At 37.8% G+C, this 27,627-nt stretch overlaps 1 protein-coding gene across 3 annotated transcripts in view; it reads left to right on the top strand.

Moving 5' to 3' along the window:
- The window catches only part of FGF12 (fibroblast growth factor 12), a 555,783-nt gene that overhangs the window by 157,804 nt on the left and 370,352 nt on the right, over window positions 1-27,627 (top strand). Inside the window, exon 1 of one of the 3 annotated variants that reach the window (XM_007195195.2) lies at window positions 25,487-25,670. The exons of the other annotated variants lie outside the window; for them this stretch is intronic. Within the exon in view, the coding sequence (XP_007195257.1) occupies window positions 25,580-25,670 (91 nt within the window). The 5' untranslated portion in view covers window positions 25,487-25,579. Of the gene's footprint in view, window positions 1-25,486; window positions 25,671-27,627 lie in introns of those variants that run through there. 3 annotated transcript variants of the gene reach the window in all.

Below are 27,627 nucleotides of genomic sequence, written 5' to 3'. Positions count from 1 at the left end.
GTGAAGAAAACAGTAAACTTAGGTGAGTTTCTCTATAGTGTAACCAGTCTTAGGAAGACTGATTCATGCTGACTAATGCACAAGAAACAACATGCTGTTAATAGATCAGTTGTCAGTGGGTGCATTTGCACTGGGAGAGAGACCTTACATGTTCCACTGCCATTGGAAATTGCCAGTCTGCTTTCTACAAAGGGTTTCATGTATAGTTCATAGAAAATTAAAATAGTAATGACATGCTCTCTTGGGATAGGTGTAATTATTACAGAGAGGGTTGGGTATTTCTAAGGAATACTTGCCGAGGCTGAACTAAAATCTGGGTGGTTTCTCTTACCTTACCCCAGTGCCTGAACGTCCTCATGGTTCTCAGGTATGGAGTGGACCACACCACTTATGTACTCATTTATTTATGAACAGATATTTATTGAGTATTTACTATGTGACAGATATGGTTCTGGTCTCTGGAAATATATTGATGAATAAGAGAAACAAAGTTCCTGCCCTCATAAGGCTTATAGTCTAGGTGGAAGGAGAATAAGAATTGAATCAGGTAGCTACTGTCAAATCCTTACTCTCCAATTGTGGTTTTGGTATATTCTTTAGCTGTCACAATATCCTTTTTTTTTTTAAAGGCAGCAGTTTCCCATGACAATCATGTCGCAGATTTTAAAATTACAACCCATCTTAAATTTCTTCTTTGTTTGTGAATATATCTGAAATCGATCTTTCTACAGATGATCTTAAAAGGCTGAGATTGCTGTGGTATACACTTACAATGTTAACGATGATAACTTCAATTCATTTGATTTCTGTTCTAAGCCTAGCATTGTGCTAGGCACTGTATATATAACATCTCATAGGCTCCTTACAATACTTTATAATAAGACATTCTTATCTATAGTTAAATGAATCAACTGAGACTCAGAGAGGTTATGTAAGTTGTCTTAAGATCACACAACAAAATGACAGGATCAGGACTTGAAGCCAAGTCAGCCAGACTCAAAAGTCAGGGTTTTTTTTTCCACTATACTATTCTGTTCATATTTAGTAGGCAATGGCTACAGCTAGCTAATTTTATCCAACCTCAAGTTAGAGAAATTTTAAGTTTTTCTCTGGTTTCTTTGGGTAGAATCTGTTCAGGACACAGAGATCCCTATGCCTTGAGTCAGTCTGGTTGGATCACTTTTCTTGTCAAAATCTCTGAGACTTAATTTGTCTCAGAGAATGTAGCCATGTGGTTCAACTTCCTTTGCCCAAATCTTAAATATCCTCTAATGGTGACAGGAAGCTCACTAAGAGCAGAGTAAGTAACTTCAACTGTGGGTGGATTGGAGGGAAAGAAAGATTTTCTTATATTGAGTTGAGAGTTGTCTCCTTAAAATACCAGCATCTTGCCCTGAGTTGGTTGGGGGACTGCCACACTGAACAATTACAGTATTTTGTATACAAAAGAGCTCTCTGGATATTTTATGGACAATTTAATTTTCTCCTGGGAATTACTTTCTCTAGCTGCTACAATTCCATTCTCTTTACCACGTGTCACCAAATCACTCTCCTTTAGACAGGGGCCAGTAGGAGCTAAGGATAGCAATGGGACAGAATCCACAGCTTAGCTAGAAGGTAAACATTTCACAAAAGGTATGCACATGATTGTGAAGGGTTTTCTATGGGGAAGAAAGAGCAATAGTCATGTAGGAAAGATTTTTCTGAACATAATTTGCAGTTGTTATCCAAAATTGCAGTTGAAAACTATGTCCTTTATGACCCTCACTGCCCTTTTGCTGTGGATGCACATGATAAATGCCTTCTGGAATTCAATGCCAGGGAAAATGTGTTTGTCATGCTGAATTGGTATACTTGTCTCAGTAATTAGAGCTTATACATAAGCAACTGTGGGGACTAGAGTGCAGTGTTAGGTTGGTACCTACATGAGGGGGCATCTTGTAGTATTTGATTCCTCAGCTATAGTTGGCACTGCAATCCTGTGTAATGCTACACTGCAGACTGCTGATCAGAACCCTGGTCACGTGTTCCTCATCATCGTAGGGTCCTCTCCACTAGATGGGGACAGAGGGTGGGATTTCCTTCAGACGTGTGTCGATTGATCTAGTGTGAGTCTTCTGATCACTGGGGATTCATGTTCTTCTCAAGCTACCTCATCTGCCTTTGCATCCAGTCCCCAGGAGAAGGAAATGTCAAAGTCCAGACAAGGTAGTTGTGATGATGGTCCCAGAAATAGATGCCTAGCTCTTACCTAGACATAATGACTCACAGACTGAAATGCATCACAGAGGTCAGCTAGTTTAATGCCCCCAAATGCCCCCCAGTTTTGTGCCCAAGATCATACAACTGGTAAATGTTTGACAGCTGGAATGTAAGTCCAAGAATTCAGACTCCAGAACCAGTTTTCTTAAACACTATACTATATTGCTTTATTTATAATACTTTAAAATGATAAAAGAAATGTGATAACCACACCATGCTTCCATGAAAAAAAAAAAACCCCGCAAAATTCAAACTTATCTGGAGAAAATTCCTACATTTTGGTATGTGTTCAGTGGCTCTTTTGGAGATATTTAATACTAAGATAGTTTATAGTACAATTCTCAGAAAAAAGGTAACTTACATGGGTAAATTTTTCAGATAGCAAAGCTTATTCCTTTTATTTTTTTTTAAAGGTTTTTAAAAAATTAATTAATTAATTTACTTTTGACTGCATTAGGTCTTCACTGCTGCATGTAGCCTTTATCTAGTTGCAGCGAGTGGGGGCTACTCTTTGTTGCTGTGTGCAGGCTTCTCATTGCGGTGGCTTCTCTTGTTGCAGAGCACAGGCTCTAGGCGCGCAGGATTCAGTAGCTGTGGCTCACGGGCTCTAGAGAGCAGGCTCAGTAGTTATGGTGCATGGGCTTAGTTGCTCCGCGGCATGTGGGATCTTCCCGGACCAGGGATCGAACCCGTGTCCCCTGCATTGGCAGGCGGATTCTCAACCACTGCGCCACCAGGGAAGTCTCAAAGCTTATTCCTTTTAGTATAAATTATCTTCTAAACATTTTTTAAAAGGCAAAAAACTTATCTCTATTTTTTTAAATGTAGTTTTTGAGTCTCATTTCTTTGGCGATTCTGAATGTATTTTACAACTTTGATTGATTTCTCAGTGTCATTATTATTAATAATTGTATTGCACTATAAAAATACACAGTTCCACTCAGAGACTTGTTAAGGTGTCTGACACTATTTATTCCCAAATGGCCATTATTTTGTGACTTTGGGGGATCTGATATTTATTGGTTTGGTTGTTTACTTTTTCTCCTTAAAATTATTTCTCACTTTTTAATAATCTGTCTCTTTCAGTTTTCTTTTTTTCCACTCTAGACCAGAAGGCAACAACCTTCTTTTTTTTCCCTGAATTTTATTTTATTTATTTATTTTTATACAGCAGGTTCTTATTAGTTATCTATTTTATATATATTAGTGTATATATGTAAATCCCAATCTCCCAATTCATCCCACCACCCCTGCCTCCCGCCGCTTTCCCCCCTTGTTGTCCATACGTTTGTTCTCTACATCTGTGTCTCTATTTCTGCCTTGCAAACCAGTTCATCTGTACCATTTTTCTAGATTCCACATATATGCGTTAACATGCAATATTTGTTTTTCTCTTTCTGACTTACTTCACTCTGTATGACAGTCTCTAGGTCCATCCACATCTCTATAAATGACCCATTTTCATTCCTTTTTATGGCTGAGTAATATTCCATTGTATATATGTACCACACCTTCTTTATCCATTCGTCTGTCGATGGGCATTTAGGCTGCTTCCATGACCTGGCTATTGTAAATAGTGCTGCAGTGAACATTGGGGTGCATGTGTCTTTTTGAATTATGGTTTTCTCTGGGTATATGCCCAGTAGTGGGATTGCTGGGTCATATGGTAGTTCTATTTTTAGTTTTTTAAGGAACCTTCATACTGTTCTCCATAGTGCCTGTATCAGTTTACATGCCCACCAACAGTGCTGGAGGGTTCCCTTTTCTCCATACCCTCTCCAGCACTGGCAACAACCTTCTTCAGTAAACAGCCAGGTAGTAAATATTTTAGGCTTTGTGGACCATACAGTCTCTGTCACAATCACTCAACTCTGCAGCTGTAGCATGCAACAGCCATAGAAAACACACAAATGAACAGACATGGCTGTGCTCCAATACAACTTTATTTATAAAAATAAGCCATGAGCCATAGTTTTGTTTATTGAGTGTGGTGAGATAGCTATGTAGAGTTCTATGTAAAAAAGTAAATAGAATTATTTTTAAGAGTAAATAAATGTTATAGCAGGACTTAATGTGTTCCTACAAATGAAGTATACAGTATTTTGTGCCACAATTTTATGTCAGTGATTTGGGATACTTAGATGTCTTTCCCTCCCTTTCTCTATTATTTGTATCTTTTTTCAGGCTTAGGTCTATGTTGCAGATATTTGAGGTTATTGGATAAGTGAACTCCAGATACAGTTGCTTCATGTGAAGGTGTGCATGAGTGTGTTTATGTGTCTCAGGCATAGAGCTAAAGTCACTGGACCAGTGAAGATCTAGATAAGATTGGTTTGATTCCCAGTCTGTGAATTTTGGAGGGTTCAATATCCCCCACCCACACCACCAAATTTATGCAAAATTTCAGGGTGAGATTGTGTTTTTATGGTCACCTCTGGCTCCAAATTGAAGTCTGCCAAATTATGTCAGTATAGAGATTGTTTGGCCATCCCTGTTCTGAAAATTTTTTTGGCCATTTCTACACCTCAGACCCCAGCCAGCTACTGTGTTTCTCACCTTTCCACAGTTCCTTCCAGATGACCTCGGAACTCCAAATTCTTCTTACTTTGTTATGCAGATTAATTCTACTTTTTCTACCCTCACCCCCAGACTCCTCTCTGACCCCTCAGTATATTTTCTAGTCCAACAAATAACAAACCGTTATTTGTTTGCTCTACCAAACAAAAAGGACCTCATCTCCTTTAGTTGAACCATCCTCCAAAGCAGGGAATTAAAATTTTATGTAGAATTTTTCCCCTTATGGATGTTTAGAAGAATGATTGGATGGATGGGTGGATGAATGGCTAGACAGGTGTCATTTAATACCATAAATCTGGACTAATATTCCATGTGAAGAATAATACGAAATGTGGAAAACCCATATTTGGTTTCTTAATCTTGTGATCTGGGAGTTATTTAGGGTTATTCTTCAACCCTTGTAGTCAAAATACGTCCAATATGCTGTTTCGATTGTTACTTGCATTATAGGGAGTATTTTATTCATTTCTTGTTTGTTTGCTTTTTAAATATCCCAATAATTATTTTATTACAAAAGGAGTCAAAATAGCATTTCCTATGACAGCTAAATTACAGAAATAAAATATAAGATCATAAACAGCATAAGGTAAAAGTTAGGCTGGGACTCAAAGGAACTACATCGTATCCCCTCAAACTTAAAATAATAGGGCACTATTTCTATTTGGAGATATGTTCTCTAATCTCCAATATTAGAAAAATAGCTATTCCATTCACCTAAATATTTAAAATAAGAATGGTTTATCTTTATCCATAATTATTATTATTCAGTCATATATTAATTCATTGAGCAACTCTCAATTGTCTGCAAAGAGTACTGAAAAGAATACAAAATAAGAAGATACATTTCTAATCCACTAAAGAGGATAAAACCTGCTTCAGGAAATAATCCAAATATGGTTAAATAATTATAGAAGAATAAAGAGTGCAACATATGAGAAAGTTAATTTTTTACCTTATATTTTCTGAGCACTACGCTAACCTAAAATTGGTATCTTTTGAAGTCTGCTCAGAGTGTTGAACTGGAATGAAAGCTAGTAACTATACTGCTTAAAATTTTTCTTAGCCTTTCTAGAAAGTATTTGACCAGAAAGATCCTGAGTAAAGTTAAAAAACCAAACAGAAACTGGTCATTTTGTAAAAATCCAGATTTATAAAGAGGAATGGAGATATGACATAGTACTTTGGCTTGCTTTGTCAATATTTTTGTGTTCTATAGGCTTGCTTCATTCAATTTATTTATGCTTTTGAGGAAAATACACTGCCAGGAGTCACAGTACACAAAGGCAAAGCAGACACAGTGTTGTTCCTTACGGAATTTCTACCCTAGAGGGACAAAAAAACATGCAGACAACAGAAGAAGGACGATGCTTTTGACTTCAGGCTGTATGGAAGAGTTGACGTTTGGACTGGCCCATGATGAAGTTGAATAAACTAGAAGAGATGCAGAGGACCTTCTTGGCTAAGGAAAGAAAATTAATAAAGGCTCAAAAGTTCAAAGGTCTATGTCCAAGTAAAGCACGTGCAGGCTCACAATGCATCCTCTATAGTTTCTAAATCTAAGAAGCTCTGAAAATCATTGTTTTCTTCTTAAGTTTGCAGCAAACTTATTTGGTGTCACAACATGACCTGAAATGAATGAGTATATTTTATTTTCATGTTTAAAAATGTCATTTGAGGGGCTGGAAGCAGAGGTAGGCATATGTAATAAACTGTGAATTGGTATACTTTTCAAAAAGAGTATTTGGTAGCTGCCATAGGGATATTACTAAATTCACTTCCCACAGTGGTGTTTCAATCCCTGGAAGTCTGTACAGGGAATCAGGAAATTCCATCCAATCCATGACTTATGCTTTTCCAGAAAATTTCTACATTTAACTTCAGAAGAACTGTAAATAATAATAGCACATTTACAAACATTTTATGGCTCTCACTAGAGTCCAAGGATGAAGCATGTACATGAGGCCATAAAAGAAGTATTTTTTGATGCTGTAACCTCAGGTGTATTTGATGTTCTTATACATTTTTTAAAAAATGCTTATAAAAAAAAGACTGATATTTTTAAACAAATATTTATTTCTGATTTTAAGTGTTCAATGTTAGTTGCAAAAAAATTAAAAATACAAAATTGCAGAAATAGAAATCATTGACAATGTCTACTGAGTGTTTTAGTGTTCCGCAGGCACTGTGCCTCCGGCTTTACATACATTATCTCATACGAACCTTACCCTGTGATGCATTACTGTTCCCACTTTATATAAATAGAAACTGATGGCTAGAAAGTTAAGTGACTTGTCCATAGTCATCATACAGGAAGTGGTAGAGCAGGAGTGAGCCCGGGAAGTCCGACTGCAGAATTCACACTCTGAACAGCTGTACTCTGCTGCCTCTGCTCAATTGCCAGTAACCACCAAACTAACCACCGGCAAATAGCCACTGTTACATTTTTGTGTGTATGCTCACAGACGTCTTTTACTCACATGTATATATATATATATATATATATATATTTAAAACATAATTGAAATCTTAGTGCAGGCTGTTTTTTCTCCTTCAAGGTTGGTCTTTTTGATAGTTGCACCTATTGACTAATAAAATGGCTGAGGCATGATCTTGGTGCTTGCTAATCCAGAATGTAGCCCTGATGCTGAGTGTCTAGGTAATACCTTGGATTAAAAACAATGAATAAACAAACAAAAAACACTCTCCAAATAAGCGGGCATCATGCTAACACCTCCTCCTCAGCAGAAGCTACTTGTATTCCTCATCACGAGGTGTCAGTGATGCATCGGGCATGTGGTAGAAAATGGAAGGGGGACTGATTTTACAAATTTTATCTTCATATTCTTTTCTTGCCAAATATAAGAATCCAAAACATTGTTAATAACCTTTAAGTTTTAGGATCCATCTTTAAGAAAGATACTTGCATTTACATTTTATACATTTTAAATACAGGAATGGCCAGTGGGTGATTTATACCATGTCCTGATTAAAAAAAACAAAAAACAAAAAAACTCTCTTAAAAATGTGCCAGTCCTTATTAATCAGGTCAAAGATCTCGGAAAAAAAGGAGACAAGAAACTCTTATTTGTAGGGAGTCTATAAGTGCTAAACTCTGCATTAAACATTTCCTTTTCCTTTTTTTTCTCCCATATTTTTTTGCCACAGCAACTCGGCAAAGCAGGTCATTAGCCTCACTTTACAAATGAGAAAAATGAAGCTGAAAGAAGTTAATTTGTCCTTGAACACACACAGCTGGTAACACTGGGATTTGAACTGAGGAACATACAGCTCTGAAGTCTTAAATGTTTCCTATGATACAACCTTAGAGATCGACAATTATAATCTGTAGGACTAAGAGTGGCCTTCCTTCCAAATTGGAAAGACAACTAAAATGGAAAGAGAAAAGTGAAAAGAAATCACCACCTAAATTAACTTTGTAGTTGTATACCATCTTGCTGAGGCCCAATTATTTTTCTTACAGAATTTAAAAAAATTGAGATGTAATTTAGATATTATAAAATTCACTGCTTTAAAGTATACGGTTGAGTGGGTTTTTGTATATTCACAAGGCTGTGCGACCATCATCACTATCTAATTCCAGGACATTTATATCAAAAGAAAATTTATATCCATTAACAATCACTTCTTATAGAGTTTTGATGAAGCAAAAAACCTCAAAACCTTTCTTCTAAAACTCCAATTTTCTAAGATTCTTTCCTTAAACAAAAATGATTCTTAATTACTTATATACATGTAGGAAAAGTTATAAAAATAATGTCCCATAACAGATGATTGATTTTGTTGTTGTTGAATATATCTTTAAGTATGAAAAAGATAATTAATGGGAGAGTTTCCCCAAAGTTATCAATGTCAGAAAAATCCCCACCACTACCACTATCATCATTACCACCATTAACTGAGCACTTACTCTCTGACAGGCTGTATACTGACATATTCATTTTATTTTATTCTGACAACAATCCTATTAAGTAGTTATTAACACCCACTCCATTGCACAAATGAGAAAAACTGAAGTTTGGAGAAGTGACATCACCTATTAAAATGTCTGGGTTGAGAAGTAAACCCAGGTCCAGGACGATTTGAAAGCACGAGTCTTATCTACTGAGCTTTCCACCAAGTGAGAGGAAATGGATCCAAAGAGAACATAGATCTAAAATGAAAGTAATAATGAGTCCAAATGAAAAATTTACATAAGCCCAGATGCTGAAGAAGGTTATCTAGTGTTAGCTCTTGCAAGCATTATCCCAATGATTTACATACCCAAAGGATTGGGTACTTGTATAAAGCTATAGAAACCAGATCTTTCTGGTCTTTTCATTTTTCGTTATTTGATAATTAACCTATCAAAACAGAAAGGGAAACAAGTGTGCAGTCGGAAAGTATGAGACCTTTCAGACTGGTACTATAGAAACCTCTTCTCCTAGGTCTTGGTCTGTTGGTCTTCCAGGATGATTGTGCTAGACTAGTCAATGAAATGGTTCCAAATGCTGCTTTTCTCTTGGCTTGAGTTTCTTTTCTCTCCTATCAAGATATCCTTTATTTTTATCATGCTTAAAACCATCTGGCAGGTGTGTAATTGATTTTCAGGAAAGATAGAATGCATGACACATGTTGCTTTTATATATAATTGCCACATAAGTTTGTAATAAATTTGATTAAGGCCTTATCTGCAGGTGAACTATACGGTTAACTCAGTCTTTGAAGAAACAGAATCATGTAACTAACTGGATGAAATTTTCAATTCAATTCAGCAGCTATTTATTGACCTTCCCTATGTTTTGAGCAGAGTCTGTGTATGGAGGAAGGTGGTAGTGGTGTTTCATAATGAATAAACTTCAGAATTACCATGAAAGGGAATAAATTTTCATGTGCGGTGTGTGTGTGTGTGTGTGTGTGTGTGTTGAGTGTGTGTGTTTGAGGTGAGGAAATGTATATGAAACATATGCCCAACGAATTGTGATACAAGATATGATGTGCTAAATGTCTCAGCTTTTCCTGATTCCAACAACTAGATTAACCCCCGCCCCCTACTTTAGATATTACAGCACTGTGTACGCCTCTCCTTTTGTGCACCTATCACAGTTGCAATTGTTTGTATGATTATTTGGTTGAACTTCCAATAGTATTTTGGTTCCCTTGTAACTCTATCAGACATAAAGGCTATATAAATAATACAAATCAGAGATAACTGTGTAAATGTTCTTTTTTTTTTTTTTTTTTTTTTTTTTTTTTTTTAATGATTTATTGATTGATTTTTGGCTGCGTTTGGTCTTCGTGTTTGAACTACTCCATGTCAGTCTGCTTTGGAAGGAGGTTTGGTTTTTTTTTTTTTTTTTTTAAGGATTTTCTTATTTATTTATTTATTTATTTATTTATTTTTGGCTGTGTTGGGTCTTCGGTTTGTGCGAGGGCTTTCTCCAGTTGCGGCAAGCGGGGGCCACCCTTCATCGCGGTGCGGGGACCGCTCTTCATCGCGGCGCGCGGGCCTTTCTCCATCGCGGCCCCTCCCGTCGCGGGGCACAGGCTCCAGACGCGCAGGCCCAGCAATTGTGGCTCACGGGCCCAGCCGCTCCGCGGCACGCGGGATCTTCCCAGACCAGGGCTCGAACCCGTGTCCCCTGCACTAGCAGGCAGATTCTCAACCACTGCGCCACCAGGGAAGCCCTGTGTAAATGTTCTATACTAAGAAATACACACAGGAGAGCCCCAAAGTGGGACATCTAACCTTGTTAGGGAAAGGTTCTTAATGGAGGTGACCCTGGAGTCAATTTTTGAAGAATGGGTATGTATTCACTGGGAGAAAGGAAGGAAGGAAGGAAAGGAGGAAAGAAGGGCAAGGGGAAGAGCACGTGCAAAGATATACACATATGAAGTAGCATGCCTCAAGGATATGAATGAAGTCAAGTTCATGTAGAGAGATGGAAGAAGGTAAATCATCAGTGGTCTTAAGACTGAGCTTAAATTGTTGACTTTATCTTCAATGCTATGAAAAGTTTCTGAAGAGCAAAATCCTCCAGCAATTTGAGTTTTAGGGGTGGTTACATTGCCAGTGTGAAGGGTGACTTGAAGATAGTTGGACTGTCTTTCATAAGTGTGTTATAATAAGACATGAAGTAATGAGGGCCTGAAAGAAGGAGGGCAGGAACAAAGAGGATGTGAGCGATGTTAAGGAAACAGTATCTATAATAGAGGTGATGTAGCAAGAGGAGTCTCTGATGGCTCACGGGTTTTTGAATCTGGAAACTGTATAGATGATGCAGTCATATGGAGCTCAACTGGTTTGAGGGGAAAGACATATATCCAGTCATAGATTTGTTGTTTTGGAAGGACTTGTCAAATATTTAAGTGGAACCTTCCGGGAAAGCTTGGAAATATGTAATTAAACCTATGGAGGGATCTGATTAGCAGACACAAATCCAGGAGTCATCAACAGCCTAAGAAATTTAACATGTAAGAAGATGCTCAAGAAAAGTAACGAGAGCAAAATGATTAGAGGCTGCAACTCTGGGAAACAGTAATACTTGTAGGAGATGAACAGAAAGACAACCATGAGGTTAAATAGGGAAGTAAAGGAAAAATCAAGAGGAAAATTGTGTCTTTGAAGACATGGAGGAAGGGTTTCATGAAACAGAGTGATCAATAATTTTAATTAAAAAATTAATAAAAATAATAAAAAATTATTTAATAAAAATAATTTTAATACATATAATTACTGTGTTAGGTAGATTTCGGACAGAATGTGTCCCTTGAATCCTAGTTTATGTTGATTTTATAAGGAAAACTTCAGTGGGGTAGTGTGGGCAAAAGGCAGCATTTAAGAGGTTAAGGAAGAATAAAAAGTAGTAAAGTGGAGACAGTACATGTAGACTGCTTTTAAGGATATTTGTATGTTTATGGGAGGAAGGAAAGAAAGGATAGAAAGAGAATGCCCAGCTAGGAGGGGGGGTTGGAAAATTCTTCATGAAGTTCTTGTCTGGTACATGGCAGTAGCATTCTTGGCCTTAAGCTGTGTTCTGCACAGGCACAAAGATATGCATATTTGTATATTTGTGAATGTATTTGTGTGTATAACACGTACCTTAAAGGAAGCTAAAATATTCATTTTCCAAAGTACCACATCTCCATCAAACCTTCAGTATGACTCTAATCAATGGCTCCAGTTCACACTTTATCTCTTCCTTCCCCTGCCCCAACCATAGATCCATAACCACTTATATTAGGACAGTTAAATTTCACCATTATGAGAGTTAACCCGAGCCAGAAGCTAAGACAGTCTCCCATGCCTGTTCTGAAAGTTGACACTAATAAAACCTCATAGCTTACTCTAAAAGCAATACTTATTTTATTGTTGTCCTGTCTTTAACTGAATGGCTGCCTCCTGCTTTTGGAAAGCAGACAATATGCAGGGAGAAAATTCAATTTCCTGGGAAGGGAAAAAATACCCTGAAATCATTTCTATGCATTTATAAGATAAAATAACTTTGATTCTAACGTTATTCTTACCTTTTCAAAACCAGAAGCAGTTGGCATAGTATTTTGTAAAGAATATTGCCCTGGGAGGCAGTGTTCTGAGTTAAGAGTTGCAGCTCTGTCACTGGGAGCCAAGTGACTTTAGGGGAAATCACTCTTCCCTTTTTTGTCTTCTTTTCTGTTAAAGGATGGGGATAGATATCGCCTATCCTGGTTTGACTTATGTTAAAATTTTATTCCCTTAAATCCTGAATGAAGTCAGTCCACAAATAAATTTCCTTTTCCTGTCTTTCGGAAGACTTCTGTTCTTGACAAATGTCACTATATTGGAGTGTGTTTATCCATCCTTTACCTTCCTCCTAGGCAATAAGAATTGCTCCTCTCCTCTTTGCTCTCACAATCATTTTCACAGGTTTCTATCCTTATCAACCTTATTTTTATAGCTATAGATGAAAAGGTCTGCATTTATTCAAAACAACTTGTTAAAGTGCTATGAGAAGAGAATGGAAAATGTCCAATGGTAGCAGCAAATCCCGACGTATTATTTATTTGAAGATTGGGGTCTGGGGTGGGGAGGTTGGAGGACAGGCATAGATGTCTTATTTATTAACCTCACCTCAGCAGGTTTGATCAGAAAGTAATGTAAAAGTAACAACAGTATACCATGCGTGTTTTTGAGTCTGGTACAATAAGATATATCTATGGTGAACATAGGACAGAACTGGGGGTAAATATAGAGTCTGAATTCTGGTTGCTGGTTTTTTCAGAAGCAGGATTTATTCTTTAGTGGAGGCAGTACCAATTAAGTGTGGCTAGAAAGTAAGGTGGTAACATTTATTAAGCATTGGGCATTGAATATTTAAGTGAGAGATATCTCCTTCAGTTCACCTCAAGTTTCTTAATCTATATGAAGCTTTTTCGAACAGCTTACTTCCCACCCTCAAAGATAGAATGAACCACTCACTTCCTTGTGCCTTCACTAAAATCTGCAGTGCTACCAGTGTGGCAAAGCTGTGTTTTACTTCTGGTTTAAACACCTCTCTTCCTTTGCTAGCTTTTTAGGGCAAGAAGTTAGTTTTAGTTTCTAAATAATTTGGGGAGGGTGCATAAATGAGTGAATGGGTTAAAAGATATCTTGAAACCTTACTCCCTTTTTCCAATGACAGTGACCTTGTTTTGAACTCCTATCTCAATTTTTTTAAAATTTTAATTTAATATAGTTTAATTTAATTTCAATGCCATCTTCTTTACCTGTTCATTCATTGCTGGACTTTTAGGTTGTTTCCATATCCTGGATGTTGTAAATAATGCTGCCAATGAACATAGGGATGCATGTATCTTTTCAAATTAGTGTTTTCATGCTCTTTGGATAATTACCTAGAAGCGAGGTTTCACTTTTCTTTACATACTCTCCAACATTTGTTATTTCTCGTCTTTTCAAAGATAGCCATTCTAACAGGTGTGAGGTGATACCTCATTGTGGTTTTGACTTGCATTTCTCTAATAATTAGTGATGTTGAACATCTTTTCATGTGCCTTTTGGCCATTTGTACATCTTTGGAAAAATGTCTATTCAGCTCCTCTGCCCACTTTTAATTTGGGTTGTTTGTTTCTTTGTTGTTGAGTTGTATGAGCTCTATATAGTTTACATATTAATCCTTTATTGGATATATGATTTGCAAATACCTTCTCCCGTTTGGTAGGTTGCCTTTTCATTTTGATTATAGTTTCCTTTGCTGTGCAAAGCTTTTCAGTTTGATATAATCCCATTTGTTTATTTCTGCTTTTGTTTCCATTGGCTTTGGAGTCAGATCCACAAAAACATCATTAAGGCCAATGCCAGTGAGGTTATCGCCTGTGTTTTCTTCTAGGAATATTATGGTTTTATATTCAGGTCTTATATTCAAGTCTTCAATCCATTTTGAGTTAATTTTGGGGTATGGTATAAGATACTGGTCTAGTTTCATTCTATTGCATATGGCTCTCCAGTTTTCCCAATGTCATTTATTGAAGAGGCTGTCCTTTCTCCATTATATGTTCTTTTCTCCTTTGTTATAAATTAATTGTTCATGTACTTGTGGATTTATTTCAGAGCTCTCAATTCTATTCTGTTGATCTGTGTGTCTGTTTTTATGTACCATGCTGTTTTGATTACTATAGCTTTCTAGTATAGCTTGAAATCAGGGAGCGTGATACCTCCAGCTTTGTTCTTCTTTCTCAAGATTGTTTGGCTATTTTGGTTGTTTGTGGTTTCATACACATTTTAGAATTACTTTTTCTAGTTCTGTGAAATATGTCATTGGAATTTTGATAGGTATTTCATTGAATCTGTAGATTGTTTTGGGTAGTGTGGACATTGTAACAGTATTAAATCTTCCAATCCATGAGCACAGAATAGCTTCGCATTTATTTGTATCATCTTCAATTTCTTTCATCAGTGTGTCTTATAGTTTCCAGTGCACAAATCTTTTACCTCCTTGGTTAAATTTATTCCTAGGTATTTTATTCTTTTTGATGATTGCAAATGAGATTGTTTTCTTAATTTCTGATTGTTTGTTATCAATGTATAGAAATGCCACAATATTTTGTATATGGATTTTATATTCTGCAACTTTACTGAATTCATTTATTAGTTCTAATACTCTTGGTGAAGTCCTTAGGGTTTTCTCTATATAGTATCATGTCATTTGCAAATAATGGCAGTTTTACTTCTTCCCTTCCAGTTTGGATGTGTTTTATTTCTTTTTCTTGCCCAACTGCTGTGACTAGGGCTTCTGATACTATGTTAAAGAAAAGTGGCAAGAATGGGCATCCTTGTCTTGTCCTGATCTTCGAGGAAAATCTTTCAGCTTTTTACTGTTGAGTATGATGTTAGCTGTGGGTTTGTCATATATGGCCTTCTTATGTTGAGGTACATGCCCTTTATACCCACTTTGTTGAGAGCTTTTATCATAAATGGATGATGAATTTTGTCAAGTGCTTTTTCTCCATCTATTGAAGTGACTGTATGATTTTTTTCTTCATTTCATGAATGTGATATATGACATTGGTTGATTTGTGGATGTTGAATCATTCTTGCATCCCAAGAATAAATCCAGTTGATCATGATGTATGATCCTTTTAATGTATTGTTGGAATCCTGTTTGGTAATATTTCACTGAGGATTTTTGCTTCTGTGTTCAATAAGGATATTGGCCTTTAATTATTTTTTGTGTGTGGTGTCCTTGTCTGGTTTTGGTATCGGGATAATGATGGCTTTGTAAAATGTGTTTGCAAGACTTCTCTCATCTTCAATTTTTTTGGAAGAGTTTGAGAAGGATAGGTGTTAAATCTTCTTTGACTATTTATAGAATTCACCAGTGAAGCCGTCTATCTGGTCCTGGGCTTTTGTTTGTTGGGAGATTTTTGATTACTGTTTTAATCCCTTGATTAGTAATCTATTTGACTTTCTATTTCTTCATGATTCAGTCTTAGAAGATTGTATGTTTCCAGGAATTTATCCATTTCTTCTTGGTTGTCCAATTTGTTGGTGTATAATGGTTAGTAGTAGTCCCTTATGATCCTTTGCATTTCTGTGGTATCAGTTGTAACTTCTCTTTCATTTCTGATTTTATTTATTTGAGCCTGATCTCTTTTTTTCTCGATTAGTCAAGCTAAAGCTTGTTGATTTTATCTTTTCAATGAACCAGTTAGTTTCATTGACCTTTCTTCTTGCCTTCCTTCCTTCCTTTCCTTCTTTTTTGTCTCTAGTTCATTGACTTTCACTCTGATCTTTATTATTTCCCTACTTCTTCTGATCTTGTGCTTTGTTTGTCCTCTTTTTCAAGTTACTCTAGGTGTAAAGTTAGATTGTATATTTGTGATTTTTCTTGTTTCTTGAGGTAGGCCTGTATTGCTATGAACTTTCCTCTTAGAACTGCTTTTGCTGCATATGAAAGATTTAGGTATGTTTTATTTTTGTTTTCATTTGTCTCTAGGTACTTTTTGGCTTCTCCTTTGATTTCTTTGATGACCCATTGATTTCTGTGTAGCATGTTGTTTACTCTCCACATAATTGTGTTTTTTCCGTGTTATTGATTTCTAGTTTAATACCATTATGGTCCTAGAAGGTGCTTAATAGGATTTCAGTCTTCTTGAATTTATTGAGACTTGTTTCGTGACCTAATATGTGATCTATCCTGGAGAATGTTCCATGTGCACTTGAGATGTATATGTATTCTGCTTCTTTTGGATGGAATGTTCTGTATATATCTATTACGCTATCTGGCCTATTGTGTCATTTAAGTCCCATGTTTTCTTGTTGATTTTCTGTCTGGATAATCTATCCATTGATGAAAGCAGGCTGTTAAATTTCCTCACTATTATTGTATTGTTTTCAGTTTCTTCTTTTAATTTTATTAATGTTTGCTTTCTATATTTTGGTGCTCCTATAGTGGGTGCATCTATATTTATAAATGTTATATTATCTTGTTGTATTGACCCCATATATCATTATGCAATGTCCTTCTTTGTCTTTTTTTACAGTCTTTGTTCTAAAGTCTATTTTGTCTAATATGAGTATAGCTACTCCAGTTTTCTTTTCATTTCCATTTGCATGGAATATCTCTTTCCACCCCTTCACTTTCAGTTTGTGTGTGCCCTTACTTCTATAGTGAGTCTCTTATAGGCAATATACAGATAGGTCTTGTTTATCCATTCAGCCACTGTCTGTCTTTTGATTGATGAATTAATCCATTAACATTTAAAGTAATTATTGATAAGTGTGTACTGATAGCCATTTTGTTAATTGTTTTCTGGCTGTTTTTGTAGTTCCTCTCTATTCCTTTCCTCTTCTCTTCCCTTGTGTTTTGGTGGTTTTCTTTACTGTTATGTTGAGATTTCTTTCTCATTTTCTTTTGTGTATTTACTGTAAGTTTTTTCCTTGTTGTTACTGTTAGGCTCACATATAATATCCTTTGTAAACAGCAGTCTGTGTTAAGTTGGTAGCAACTTAAATTTGAACACATTTCAAAGCTTTATCTTTTAATTCACTGCCCTCACTCCCATTTTATACTTTTGATGACACATTTTGTATCTTTTTATTTTATGCAACCCTTAACTAATTTTTATATTTTTAGTTGATTCTACTACTTTTGTCTTTTAACCTTCATGCTTGCTTTATACATCACTGATCCACTATCTTTATTACATATTTACCTTTTCCAGTGAGATTTTTATTTTCATATGTTTTCTTATTATTAATTAGCATAATTTTTTTCAGATTAAAGAGGTTCCTTTATCATTTCTTATAGGGCTGGTTTAGTGGTGATGAACTCCTTTAGTTTTGCATATCTGGGAAACTCTTAATTCCTTCAATTCTGAATATTAATCTTTTGGGGTAGAGAATTCTTGGTTTGAAGTTTTTTTCCTTTCAGCACTTTGAATATGTTATACCGCTTCCTTCTGGCCTGTAAAGTTTCTGCTGAAAAATCTTCTGATAGCATTATGGGGCTTCCCTTGTACATAAAAAATTTTTCTCGTGCTGCTTTTAAGGATTCTGTCTTTATTCTTAACTTTTACTCTTTTAATTATAGTGTGTCTTGGTGTGTGTCTCTTTGGGTTCATCTTAATGAAACTCTCTGGGCTTCCTGGACCTAGCTTTCTGTTTCCTTCCCCAGATTAAGAAAGTTTTCAGCCATTATATCTTCAAATAAATTTTCTAGGCCTTTTTAATCTCTCTTCTCCTTCTGGGACCCATATAATGTGAATGTTATTCTGCTTGATGATGTCACAAAGGTCTCTGAAGGTATTTTTACTTTTTAAAATTCTTTTTCATTTTGCTCTCTCTCTAGGTGAGTTCTATTGCTTTGTCTTCCAGCATGCTTATCTGTTCTTCTACCTCATCCAATCAGCTGTTGGACCCACTAGTGTATTTTTCTGTTCAATTATAACTTCTGTTTGGTACTTTCTTATATTTTGTTGAAGTTCTCACTGTGTTTATCCAGTATTCTCCTGAGTTTGGCGGGCATTTTTATGACCATTACTTTGAATTCTCTCAGGTAGGTTGCTTATCTTCATTTAGTTCTTTCTCTGAAGTTTTCTCTTATTCTTTCAATACAATAGGAACATATTCCTCTGTCTCCTCATTTTGCCTAGTTCTCTGTGCTTACCTCTTCCATGTATCAGGTAAGTGAGCTACCTCTCACATTCTTGAAGGTGTGGCCTTATGTAGGAGATGTCCTGTAGAGCTCAGAAGCACAATCCTGCCTGGCCACCAGAGTCAGATTCTCAAGGGGTGTCTCCTACATGAGCTGCATTAGCCCTCCTGTTCTGGCAGGGCCATGGCTGCTGCTGCAGTGCACTGGTGGGAGGGGCTGACCCAATCACCCAAGCTTTTGAAGGGAAATTTGGCAAGAGCTAACAAAACTACCTGTATACTTACTTTTTGACTCAGCATTCTCATTTCTAGAATCTATCCTGAAGATATACTTCCAGCAATATGAAAATACTACACAAGTTATTTATTGCAGTATTGTTTGCAATTGCAAAATATTGAAAATAACCTAAATGCCACTACATAGCGGAGTGTGTGCTATTTTGTGCAAAAGAAACCTATGGAAGATAAACCAGAAATTAAAGAGACCAGTTACCTATAAGGGGTTGTTGGAACAGGAGTGGAAAGAAGGGGAAATGGGAATAGGACAGGAGAATGAGAGTGTAAAACTTATTGGAGTATACTTTTTTGTAGCTTTGACTCTTAGAACCATACCAAAACATACCATGTTTTACATATTCAAATAATAATAAAGTAATTAAATAATTAAAATCAACCAATATGGAACATAAACAATAACAAATGAACCTAACTGGATTACAAATGAATAACTAAACCACACTGAAGAGAATGGAGAAGAAAAGAAAAATCTATCAAAAACAAAATCGATAATAATATTTTGACTGTATAAGGCTAAAGACAAAAACAAATGTGCATCAATACTGTACTCTAGTAGTAAATCTGTTTCTCACAAGAGTGTTGGTTAGGAATTCTGTAACTACTTTAAGTACATACTAGGATTGAATGAATAAGTGAATATACTGTAAATAATAAAATATTTTTCACTGTTGGAAAAAGAAGTTACAAATAAGGAAAGGGCAAAGACTAAAACGGAAATTATGATGTTGGATTGGAATCATAGGTATTAACCATCTATAGCTATATCTATACTTATCATCTATAGATATCTATCTATTATTTATTTATGCATGGATATATCTACACATAGGTATTTCTACATATAGATATCTCTATAGGGAGAAATATATATTTATCAACAGAAATAAATATGATGGATGTGTATGTGTGGGTTTGTATATATGCATATATTTCATAGCCTTCTCCACTGAGAGAACCTAGGATCAATGACACCCCAGTAACAATGGGCACACTAGAACCCCTATTTTAGTTCCTAAATACTATTTTCCAATAAAAAGTATTAGACTCATTGGAGAATTAGTTGATTCCAGAGCTGGGGCTGGAAAATAAAAGGTAAACTTGGAATATCATGTGATGCTAGAAAATTAAGGAACTGCTCATAAAAAGACACCAGAGCCAACCAAAAGGATCTCCTAAAGGCTAAAGTTGAAACAATTTGAACCACAAAATAAATAATGATAGTATTGGATTATAATGCATAGAATAAACATTCCTGAGGCCATACTGATATAAATAAGTACTTGAATAAATAAATAAGTGGGGGAGAATGTACAGCTCTTGCAGAAGAATTCCCATTACAATAGAAATAATTAGGAAAATACAAAGTTACTATTAGGGAAACAGCACAATAATAATTACTGCAAGCAAGTTCCACCAATGGATGCTAACATCAGTGGATGAAAGTTGAAGGAGAAACAGGATATTAGCATAGCCTCAGAGTTTCTTCCTCAAGATATTTATCAACCATAAATGAAAATAAAATATAACTTGACAGTATAGAAACCTAGCAGACACTACCTTAACTAAGTGATTGATGTTAATAACATTAGTTGACATCATGTAGCTCTTGATAAGATCCTACTGAAAAGGATACATCACTTCTGTGGCATTCTTGCTGAAAATGAATAACTGTAGACTAATCATTAGAAAGCATCAGACAAGCCCAAATTGAAAGACATTCCACAAAATATTTGATCAACATTTATCAGAAGTTTCAAAGTCCTGAAAGACAAGAAGAGACTGGGGGACTGCCATACACTGAAGGAGACTAAGGACACACAACTAAGTGCAGGGTGGATCCTAGCTGGATCCTGGAACAGGAAAAGGGCATTAGGGGGGAAAAATCTGGTAAAAATTCAATAAAGTTTGTAGTTTATTTGATAGCATGGTACCAGTATAAATTTTCTGGTTTTGATAACTGTACACTAGTTATGTGAGTTGTTAATAGTAAGAGAAGTTGGGTGAAGAGTATACATGAACTCTATTATTTTGCAACTTGTCTGTAAGTCTCAATTTATTTCAAAATAAAAAGTTTAGAGAAGAACAACAAATAAAAAAAGAACAAGAGGAAGAAGATAACAACAACAAAAGAACCTCATGCATTGCTTTTTTGAAAATAGTTGAAAGTTATTTTAACTTATTTGGACCATATGTGTCATTAATAAGTAAGTTTGCTGCCAGTGACTGTTTTTGTCACATCTAATAAGATTGATTTTCTTGGTATCTTTGTCTGTTTAGGCTGCTATAACAAAAAGTACCTTAGATTAGGTGGCCTAAACAACAGACATTTGTTTCTCACAGTTCTAGAGTCTGGGAAGGCCAAGATCAAGGCACCAGCAGATCCAGTGTCTGGTGAGGGCTTGCTTCCTGGCTCATAGATGGCCATCTTCTCCCTGTGACTTCACATGGTGAAAGGGGAGAGAGAGCTCTCTGGGGTCTCTTTTATAAGGGCACCAATCCCATTCATGAGGGTGAAGCTTCCCAAAGATGCCACTTCCCAATACCTTAGGGGTTAGAATTTCAACATATGAATTTTAGGGAGATATAAACATTCAGTCTCTGATAGTTACCTATAAAAATTGGATTTGAGGGTATTTCTAAAGATATGAGATACAGACCTGGTTTTTATCCTGGCAGTCAGTGGACTAGACATATAACATAGAACAAAGATACTGTGTTAGCTATCAGACTGGTTTTCATCTTTCAGTTTATATGTTAGTTTGGTTTCTTTGTGAAATAAAGTTGCTTTCCTTTTGATAGACGTTTTGACATTAATATACTCATTAAAAGTTTTCGGGCCTGGCAGTACTATTGAGTATGCTATTACTGATTCAATGTAGGCTTCCAAACAGATAAATACATTGATTAATTGAAGAGCTGATGCCAAGAGTCAACAGATTCCTATGTTTAATATGAAGAGAAATAAATTACCACTTAAAAATCTCAGAACTTCCTCATACAATTATTAATTTCTACAATCTGTGAGTAAATAACTCTTTATAAAATGAAAAATTTAGATACTAAGAATTTAAATAAGTTCACCTATCATTATATACCAGATTTCCCCATCCCTCTCAGAAAGTGATAAATGATTTCATTTTGAAATTACACTGGCGAGTCACTTGCTAGAGTTGGTCCAAGGTCAATAAGAAAACAGAAAGAATATCTAACTTATGAAATTTTAATTAGAGACAGATAACTTAAAATTTGGTCATAATATAATATATCTCCAATTTAAAATTTAAAAATATAATTGCCAGTAAAAATTTGATTTTGGCTTATGGAATAATACACAGAAAGCAGAAAATTTCCAAGTTTTGATTAAACTAAAATATGCTCCTTTCCTACCATCCATTGCGCTCCTGGCTATTACTATTTGCTTGTTTTGTCTTGCTTTTGGATGTTATGGTACTTGTAAAAATGCAGTCTCCTTATGTTCTGCCCAAGATACTTAAGGAAGACTATATCTACATACCTGACTGTGAAGCTGGATGTCACCTTAGGAGTTGTTTTAACAAGCATGTACATGAAAGTCTGATAAGGGCAAAAATCTTTATTTTTTTAAAACTAAGTCTAAGTAATACAATTCCATTGATCAATTCCCCTTTATACCTACTTCAATCAAATATCCATAATTTATAGTAAGAAAATACTTTGCATTTAAATGTTATGTGCTCTCTTTGGTGTAATCTGAACTCATCTGAGAGTTCAATAACAACAAAAAAATCTATAAATGTGATCCCCCAGTTTTTTTTCCAAGTACTATGATGATCCACTTTCTTTGCGATGAATATACCTGGCCATAAGAATCGCTGTGACAGCTGCTTAAACAAGACAGCAGGACATTTAAGTATTAATTGTGACAGAGTTGGCTTTCCTGCTCTGTTTTCTAAGAGTTTATAGTTCTGTTAAGGAGACAGAACTAAAATCAAATAAAAGAGCCACTATGTTAGACCATTAAGGTGCACCTAGAACCCAGGGCAGTTGATAAGAGCACCCTATCTTGTGTAGATAATTAAGATCTTCAAAGCTCTTTCACATATTTCACCTCATTGATTCCTTGCAACAGTCTTGCCAGGTAGGCAGAAAGGCTTGTTGTGGATATGAGAATTGATGCCCTAGAGGTCATGTGTGTTTTAAATCACACATCGATTTGATTGCTCTGCCCAAGTTCCTTGATAGGGGCCTCATCCTATTCCTTTGCTACGTTTCAAGGAATAGCTTTTCTCTCAAAGTACAAAACAGCTCTAGGCATTGGGTTCCAGAGCAGGAGAGCTCTACCGGAAAGCTCTCTGTCTCTGCTGCAGCAGGAAAGACTATTTTTAGATGTTTTCCTTTTGCTAATTATCTCCCTCTCCGTGGGGAATTTCTATGGGTAGAATCCCCAGATGAGCCAAGTTTCTCACTAATTCCCGCAGAGACCGGAAAGACAAAGGCCATGGCCCAGCTTGCCCTGGGGCCTCAGAACCTCTCCAGTGATGACAGTGTGGTGGCTTTAGCAAGTTCTTCAAGGACTGTGGAGCCCACAGAGCTTTGGTGATCACACTGAGCAAGGGGACTAAGGGGCGACTGGAAGGAAGGTCTGCACATATCTTCTTGAGTCTTGGAACCACCCCAAATGACCTTGCCTGGAGCTCAATTCTGAAAGGACTTAAAGAGAATGTGGAGCCAGTGGTGGCTGAAGGCTCAGGAGGCCCTGCTGATGTTCTGGCTTTCTTCCATCATCTTTGAGAGGAATAAGGAAGGGACTTCTGAAAGAATATTTTTCCAGGCAACTTCAACCTTAAGCTTCAATCTCGAGGGAACCCCACAAGAACTGTGAAGGATTAGCCTATAGAAGAGAAAGAGGAAAGGGGTGATGAAAACCATTTTCACTCCTTTGCTGGGAAGAGCTAACCAGCTAGTGCTAGGTGGTCTGGGGACAATGGGTGGAAAGAAAGTAAAGTAAGATTTTGGTTCAATGTCAGGATAAATCTTCAAACAGGTTTTGTGCAGTGAACTACCTGGGGAGCTGGTGAATTCTGTCACCTGAACTGTTCAAGCAGAAATGTGGACACTGGAGTGGACGCTGGCATTCATGGGAAGGTGGGAGTGATGGAAAACCCTACAGGTTGAGGACTAAGGAATAATAATTGCTAACCTATTATAGCACTTATTTTCTATCAAGTTTTTTTTTTAAACACTCAACAAGGGGTATAGAAGGTAGATGTTATTATTAACTCTCTCTTAGAGATAGGGAAACTGAGGCACAAAGAGGTTAAGTGATTTGTTCAAGGTCACACAGCTAGTAGGAATTTTCACTGTGGCTGCCTGTTGTTGGTGTCTGTGCTTTTAACCACTTGCTGTATTGCTGTGTCCTCTAAGGACCCTTCTTGCCCTGAAATTCCTGATAGGGTGGAGTCCGATCCCAATGCCAGCATTCTTTGTATGCATCACTCATAAGACTTCTTCCAAAAGGGCAATGATGGCCTCCGAGAAGGAAGGAAGGAAGGAAAGGAGAGGAGAGGAGAGGGGAAGGGAGAGGAGGGGAGAGGAAGGGAAGGGGAGGGAGGGAGGGAGGGAGGAAGAAAAGAAAGGAAAAAAAGAAAAAGAGAAAGGCAAAGGATGATGGAAAAAAAAAAAATCGAGACCTTTAGACCCAAAGGGAAGCTCCCTGGTCATCTTTGGGACCAGCTGGCAGAGACAGAGCCTAACAGAATATCGCGTCAAAGTTAAATACCGCTGTTGTTTTGAGAGTTCCCGCCTCATTTGTCTCTTCTTCTGTAACTCTGGCCGTCCCTTCTGGCCTGCCTTACTCCACCTGCACCTGCCTTCCCGTGGCACCTGTGCTAAGCTTTTCCAGGAGACTGGGAGGCACGGGGACAAACAAGCAGCTGCCAGTTCTATATTTTGCACCCTCTTCCCCGCCCTGATTTACAGAGGGAGAAAGTGACGCCCAGGGTGGTATGTAACTTACTCAAGGTCACAGAGCCCGGATCAGAAAATCCAGGTGTCCAGACCTCCACCTCAGCGCCCGGCCCATGCCTAGAGACCCCTTCGCTCTCCGCGCTTGAACCCAAGAGCTTTCTTTATTTCACATCCCCGCCTCCCCAGCCCCACCCCCCAGTTCCCCGGAGTCGCTTCTGACGCTCGGCAGCCTCCAGGGTCCAGCCCTTCCTGCGGGCGCTTCCTTTCCGCCGGATTCCCACGCCGGAGTCGCCCTCAGCCCGCGCGCAGCCAGCGGGAGCGCTGCCTTCCGGCCCGGGAGTCCCTCTCCGCGCCCCGCAGCCCCGCACGGCGGGGGCACAGAGACGGGCGGGCGGCCAGGGCTCACCGCCCGACGCGGAGAATAGAAACTGAGGGGGTGTCCCGAGCCCCCAGGCCAGAAGGCCAGGGACCCCGGGGACCCCGCCCTCTTCCCTCCCTGCGCCCGCACCTGGAAAGGGGCAGCAACCCACGGTGACGTCCTCCGCGCAGGCGGTGCGCTCACCCTCCAGCCCGCAGCCCCGCCGCCTCCTTCGGGAAGTCCCAAAGTGTCACGGTCGAGCCTGCTGGGGTGTGGCCGCGCCTCCCGCTCCCCCAGGGGCTGCCCCCAGCCGGGCGGCCGTTCCTACTCCCCGCCCGGCCCCGGCCCCGGCCCCGGCTCCGGCTCCGGCCCCGCCAAGGTGCGAACCGCTCTCCGCCCGGGACGCACGGACCATGGATTCGGGATCCGGCTTCCCGAGACAGGCCGCCTTTTGGTTGGACAATTAGCGGAGGTGGGCGGGGAGTTGACCATCCCCACACACGCGCTTCTCCATGAAGATTCTTGAGCTTTCTTTGAAGAAAGGAGTGCATATGCTGCAGTGTCTCTGTGGAAGGAGCCTGAGGTCCAGCAACAGCCTAAGTGGTGAGAAAATGTTCCTTCCTTAGCCCTAAACCTGCAGATGCCCACCCGCCTTCCCTCCTCCTCATCCCCTCTCTGCCCCCCCCCGCCCCCTTAATCAGCGCTGTAAGTGACGGAAGGAAGGCGTTTCCTTACTGGGGCGAGATAATGGCCCCGCCGCCGGTTCTGTCTTTGGATTTTTTTTTTTTTTCCTCTCTTAAATCCCTGAAGTCATCCGTGTTTTATAGAACGCTTTCGCTGTCGCCTAGCGCCTGAGCTGGAACCCGCGGGTCTCTTTCCGAGGGGTGCTTACAGTGACCAGCTTTCGCACTTCCTCGCGGCTGTCTCCTTGTGACCTGCGAGGGCGGCGTGCGACTTGGAGTTGCTCAGAGTCTTCTCTTGAGAAGTTGCTCGTGCGTTCGACAGGAGAGGGGACTTTTAAACAGGTGGCTGGCCAGGCAGGTATCTTTTATTTTCTTGCTTTGTCTGGAAAGTAGACATCTGGTCATCGTCAGTGAGTACGTTTTGCCCTGGAGATCAAGCAATTTCTGAACTGATGCTGAAATAGAAGAGTCCCAATTAGGCCTGGGTTTAACCAACTAGGCCCCTCAGGAAAAGCTCAGGGAGGGAAAGAAAGAAAATCAGACCCTTTTAATGACCTGCGATATTGAGAAAAACGATTAAAAATTTTAATAAAAAAAAAGTACAACCAAGTAAGTGTGATACTTTTCTGTTGAAGCCTTGCGGATGAGGCGAGATGTTTCACCACACTTTCCATTGTCCATCTCTCTCTTTTTTAAAGTGTAAGTTCTCTTTAAAGTGGTTTTGTCCAGTAATCTTACAAGTGCTAATCCAGTTTTTGTGTCTTTGGGTTTCTGTTTACAAAATGGGGGTGGGGTGTGAGGAGAGAGGAAAGGCACCCTTATTACGTCTAAACAAATGTCTCTTTGTAAAATAATTTTTTGCTACATAAATTCCAAATAACTTTAATGTTCAAAAATTTAACAATATTATAATAGGCTTCAGGTTTAAAACTTCATATGTTATTCTGGGGGATCTGATTCATTTGGTTAAGTACCTATTTTCAGTCTGTGCGGGAGCTATGAAGATTATATTTAGAAAGATTAGAATATATATAGGTTTCATTCATCCTTTCTAAAACTTCGACTTTCTGCTTACTCACTACTCTAAATGAAAAATAAAACCATTGTAAAAGAACTAATTAGATAATTTAACTACATGTGAAATATGAGAATATACACTTTTGAAATGAAATCAGCAATGAGATCTCATATTTCTACTTCCTTTCAATTCAGAAGATTATTTAGACATTATCTTTTGCCAGCATATTTGTAAGGGCTGAAATATATCAAATAACTATATTCTAAAATAACATGCTTGATGTTGAAGTTTTATGTTTTGAAAATACGTATTTCAGGAAGCCAGCAGAGATGTATGTTAATATTATTTGTTTTTCCTTGTCTACGTTAAGTAAAACATGAATAGATTATAACTTGGATATATGTTTCCTAGGTGTGAAAAATTTTAGAGTATGTATGGTGTGTGATAATGACCTCTTGTAAAAATAGTTAACATGTTAATTTACATACAGAGTCAGTCTTTCAAATAGTAACAGATCCAAACAGAAGTGGTAATATGTGTGAGGGAGAAGCATAGGTTGTTGCAAAGTCATGGGGATTAGAGTCAGAAGACCTAGCTATAAAGCAGTCTCAATAAAATTACTAACAATCTTTCAAACTCAGTATTTTCATCTGAAAAAAAAAGTGGAAATAATGGTAGCTCTAGCCTGTTCCCTATTTCTTACTGGATCCTAGATTTAACATGTGATCCTATGAAAACTGTTGCACTTTATATACGCATTGTTATTTATGGGGTGGTTGGTTATTTTAGGGAGCTGTCACTCTAGGGGAATTCTTGTAAAATGGTATAGTCACAAGTTGTGAAGATGAAGGTTCCTTTT

This window comes from Balaenoptera acutorostrata, chromosome 4 (genome assembly GCF_949987535.1).
Source record: "Balaenoptera acutorostrata chromosome 4, mBalAcu1.1, whole genome shotgun sequence".
NCBI classification, from domain to species: Eukaryota; Metazoa; Chordata; class Mammalia; order Artiodactyla; family Balaenopteridae; genus Balaenoptera; species Balaenoptera acutorostrata.
The sequence above is the reverse complement of the archived record's forward strand: the minus strand, read 5'-3'. Positions and strand labels throughout refer to the sequence as shown.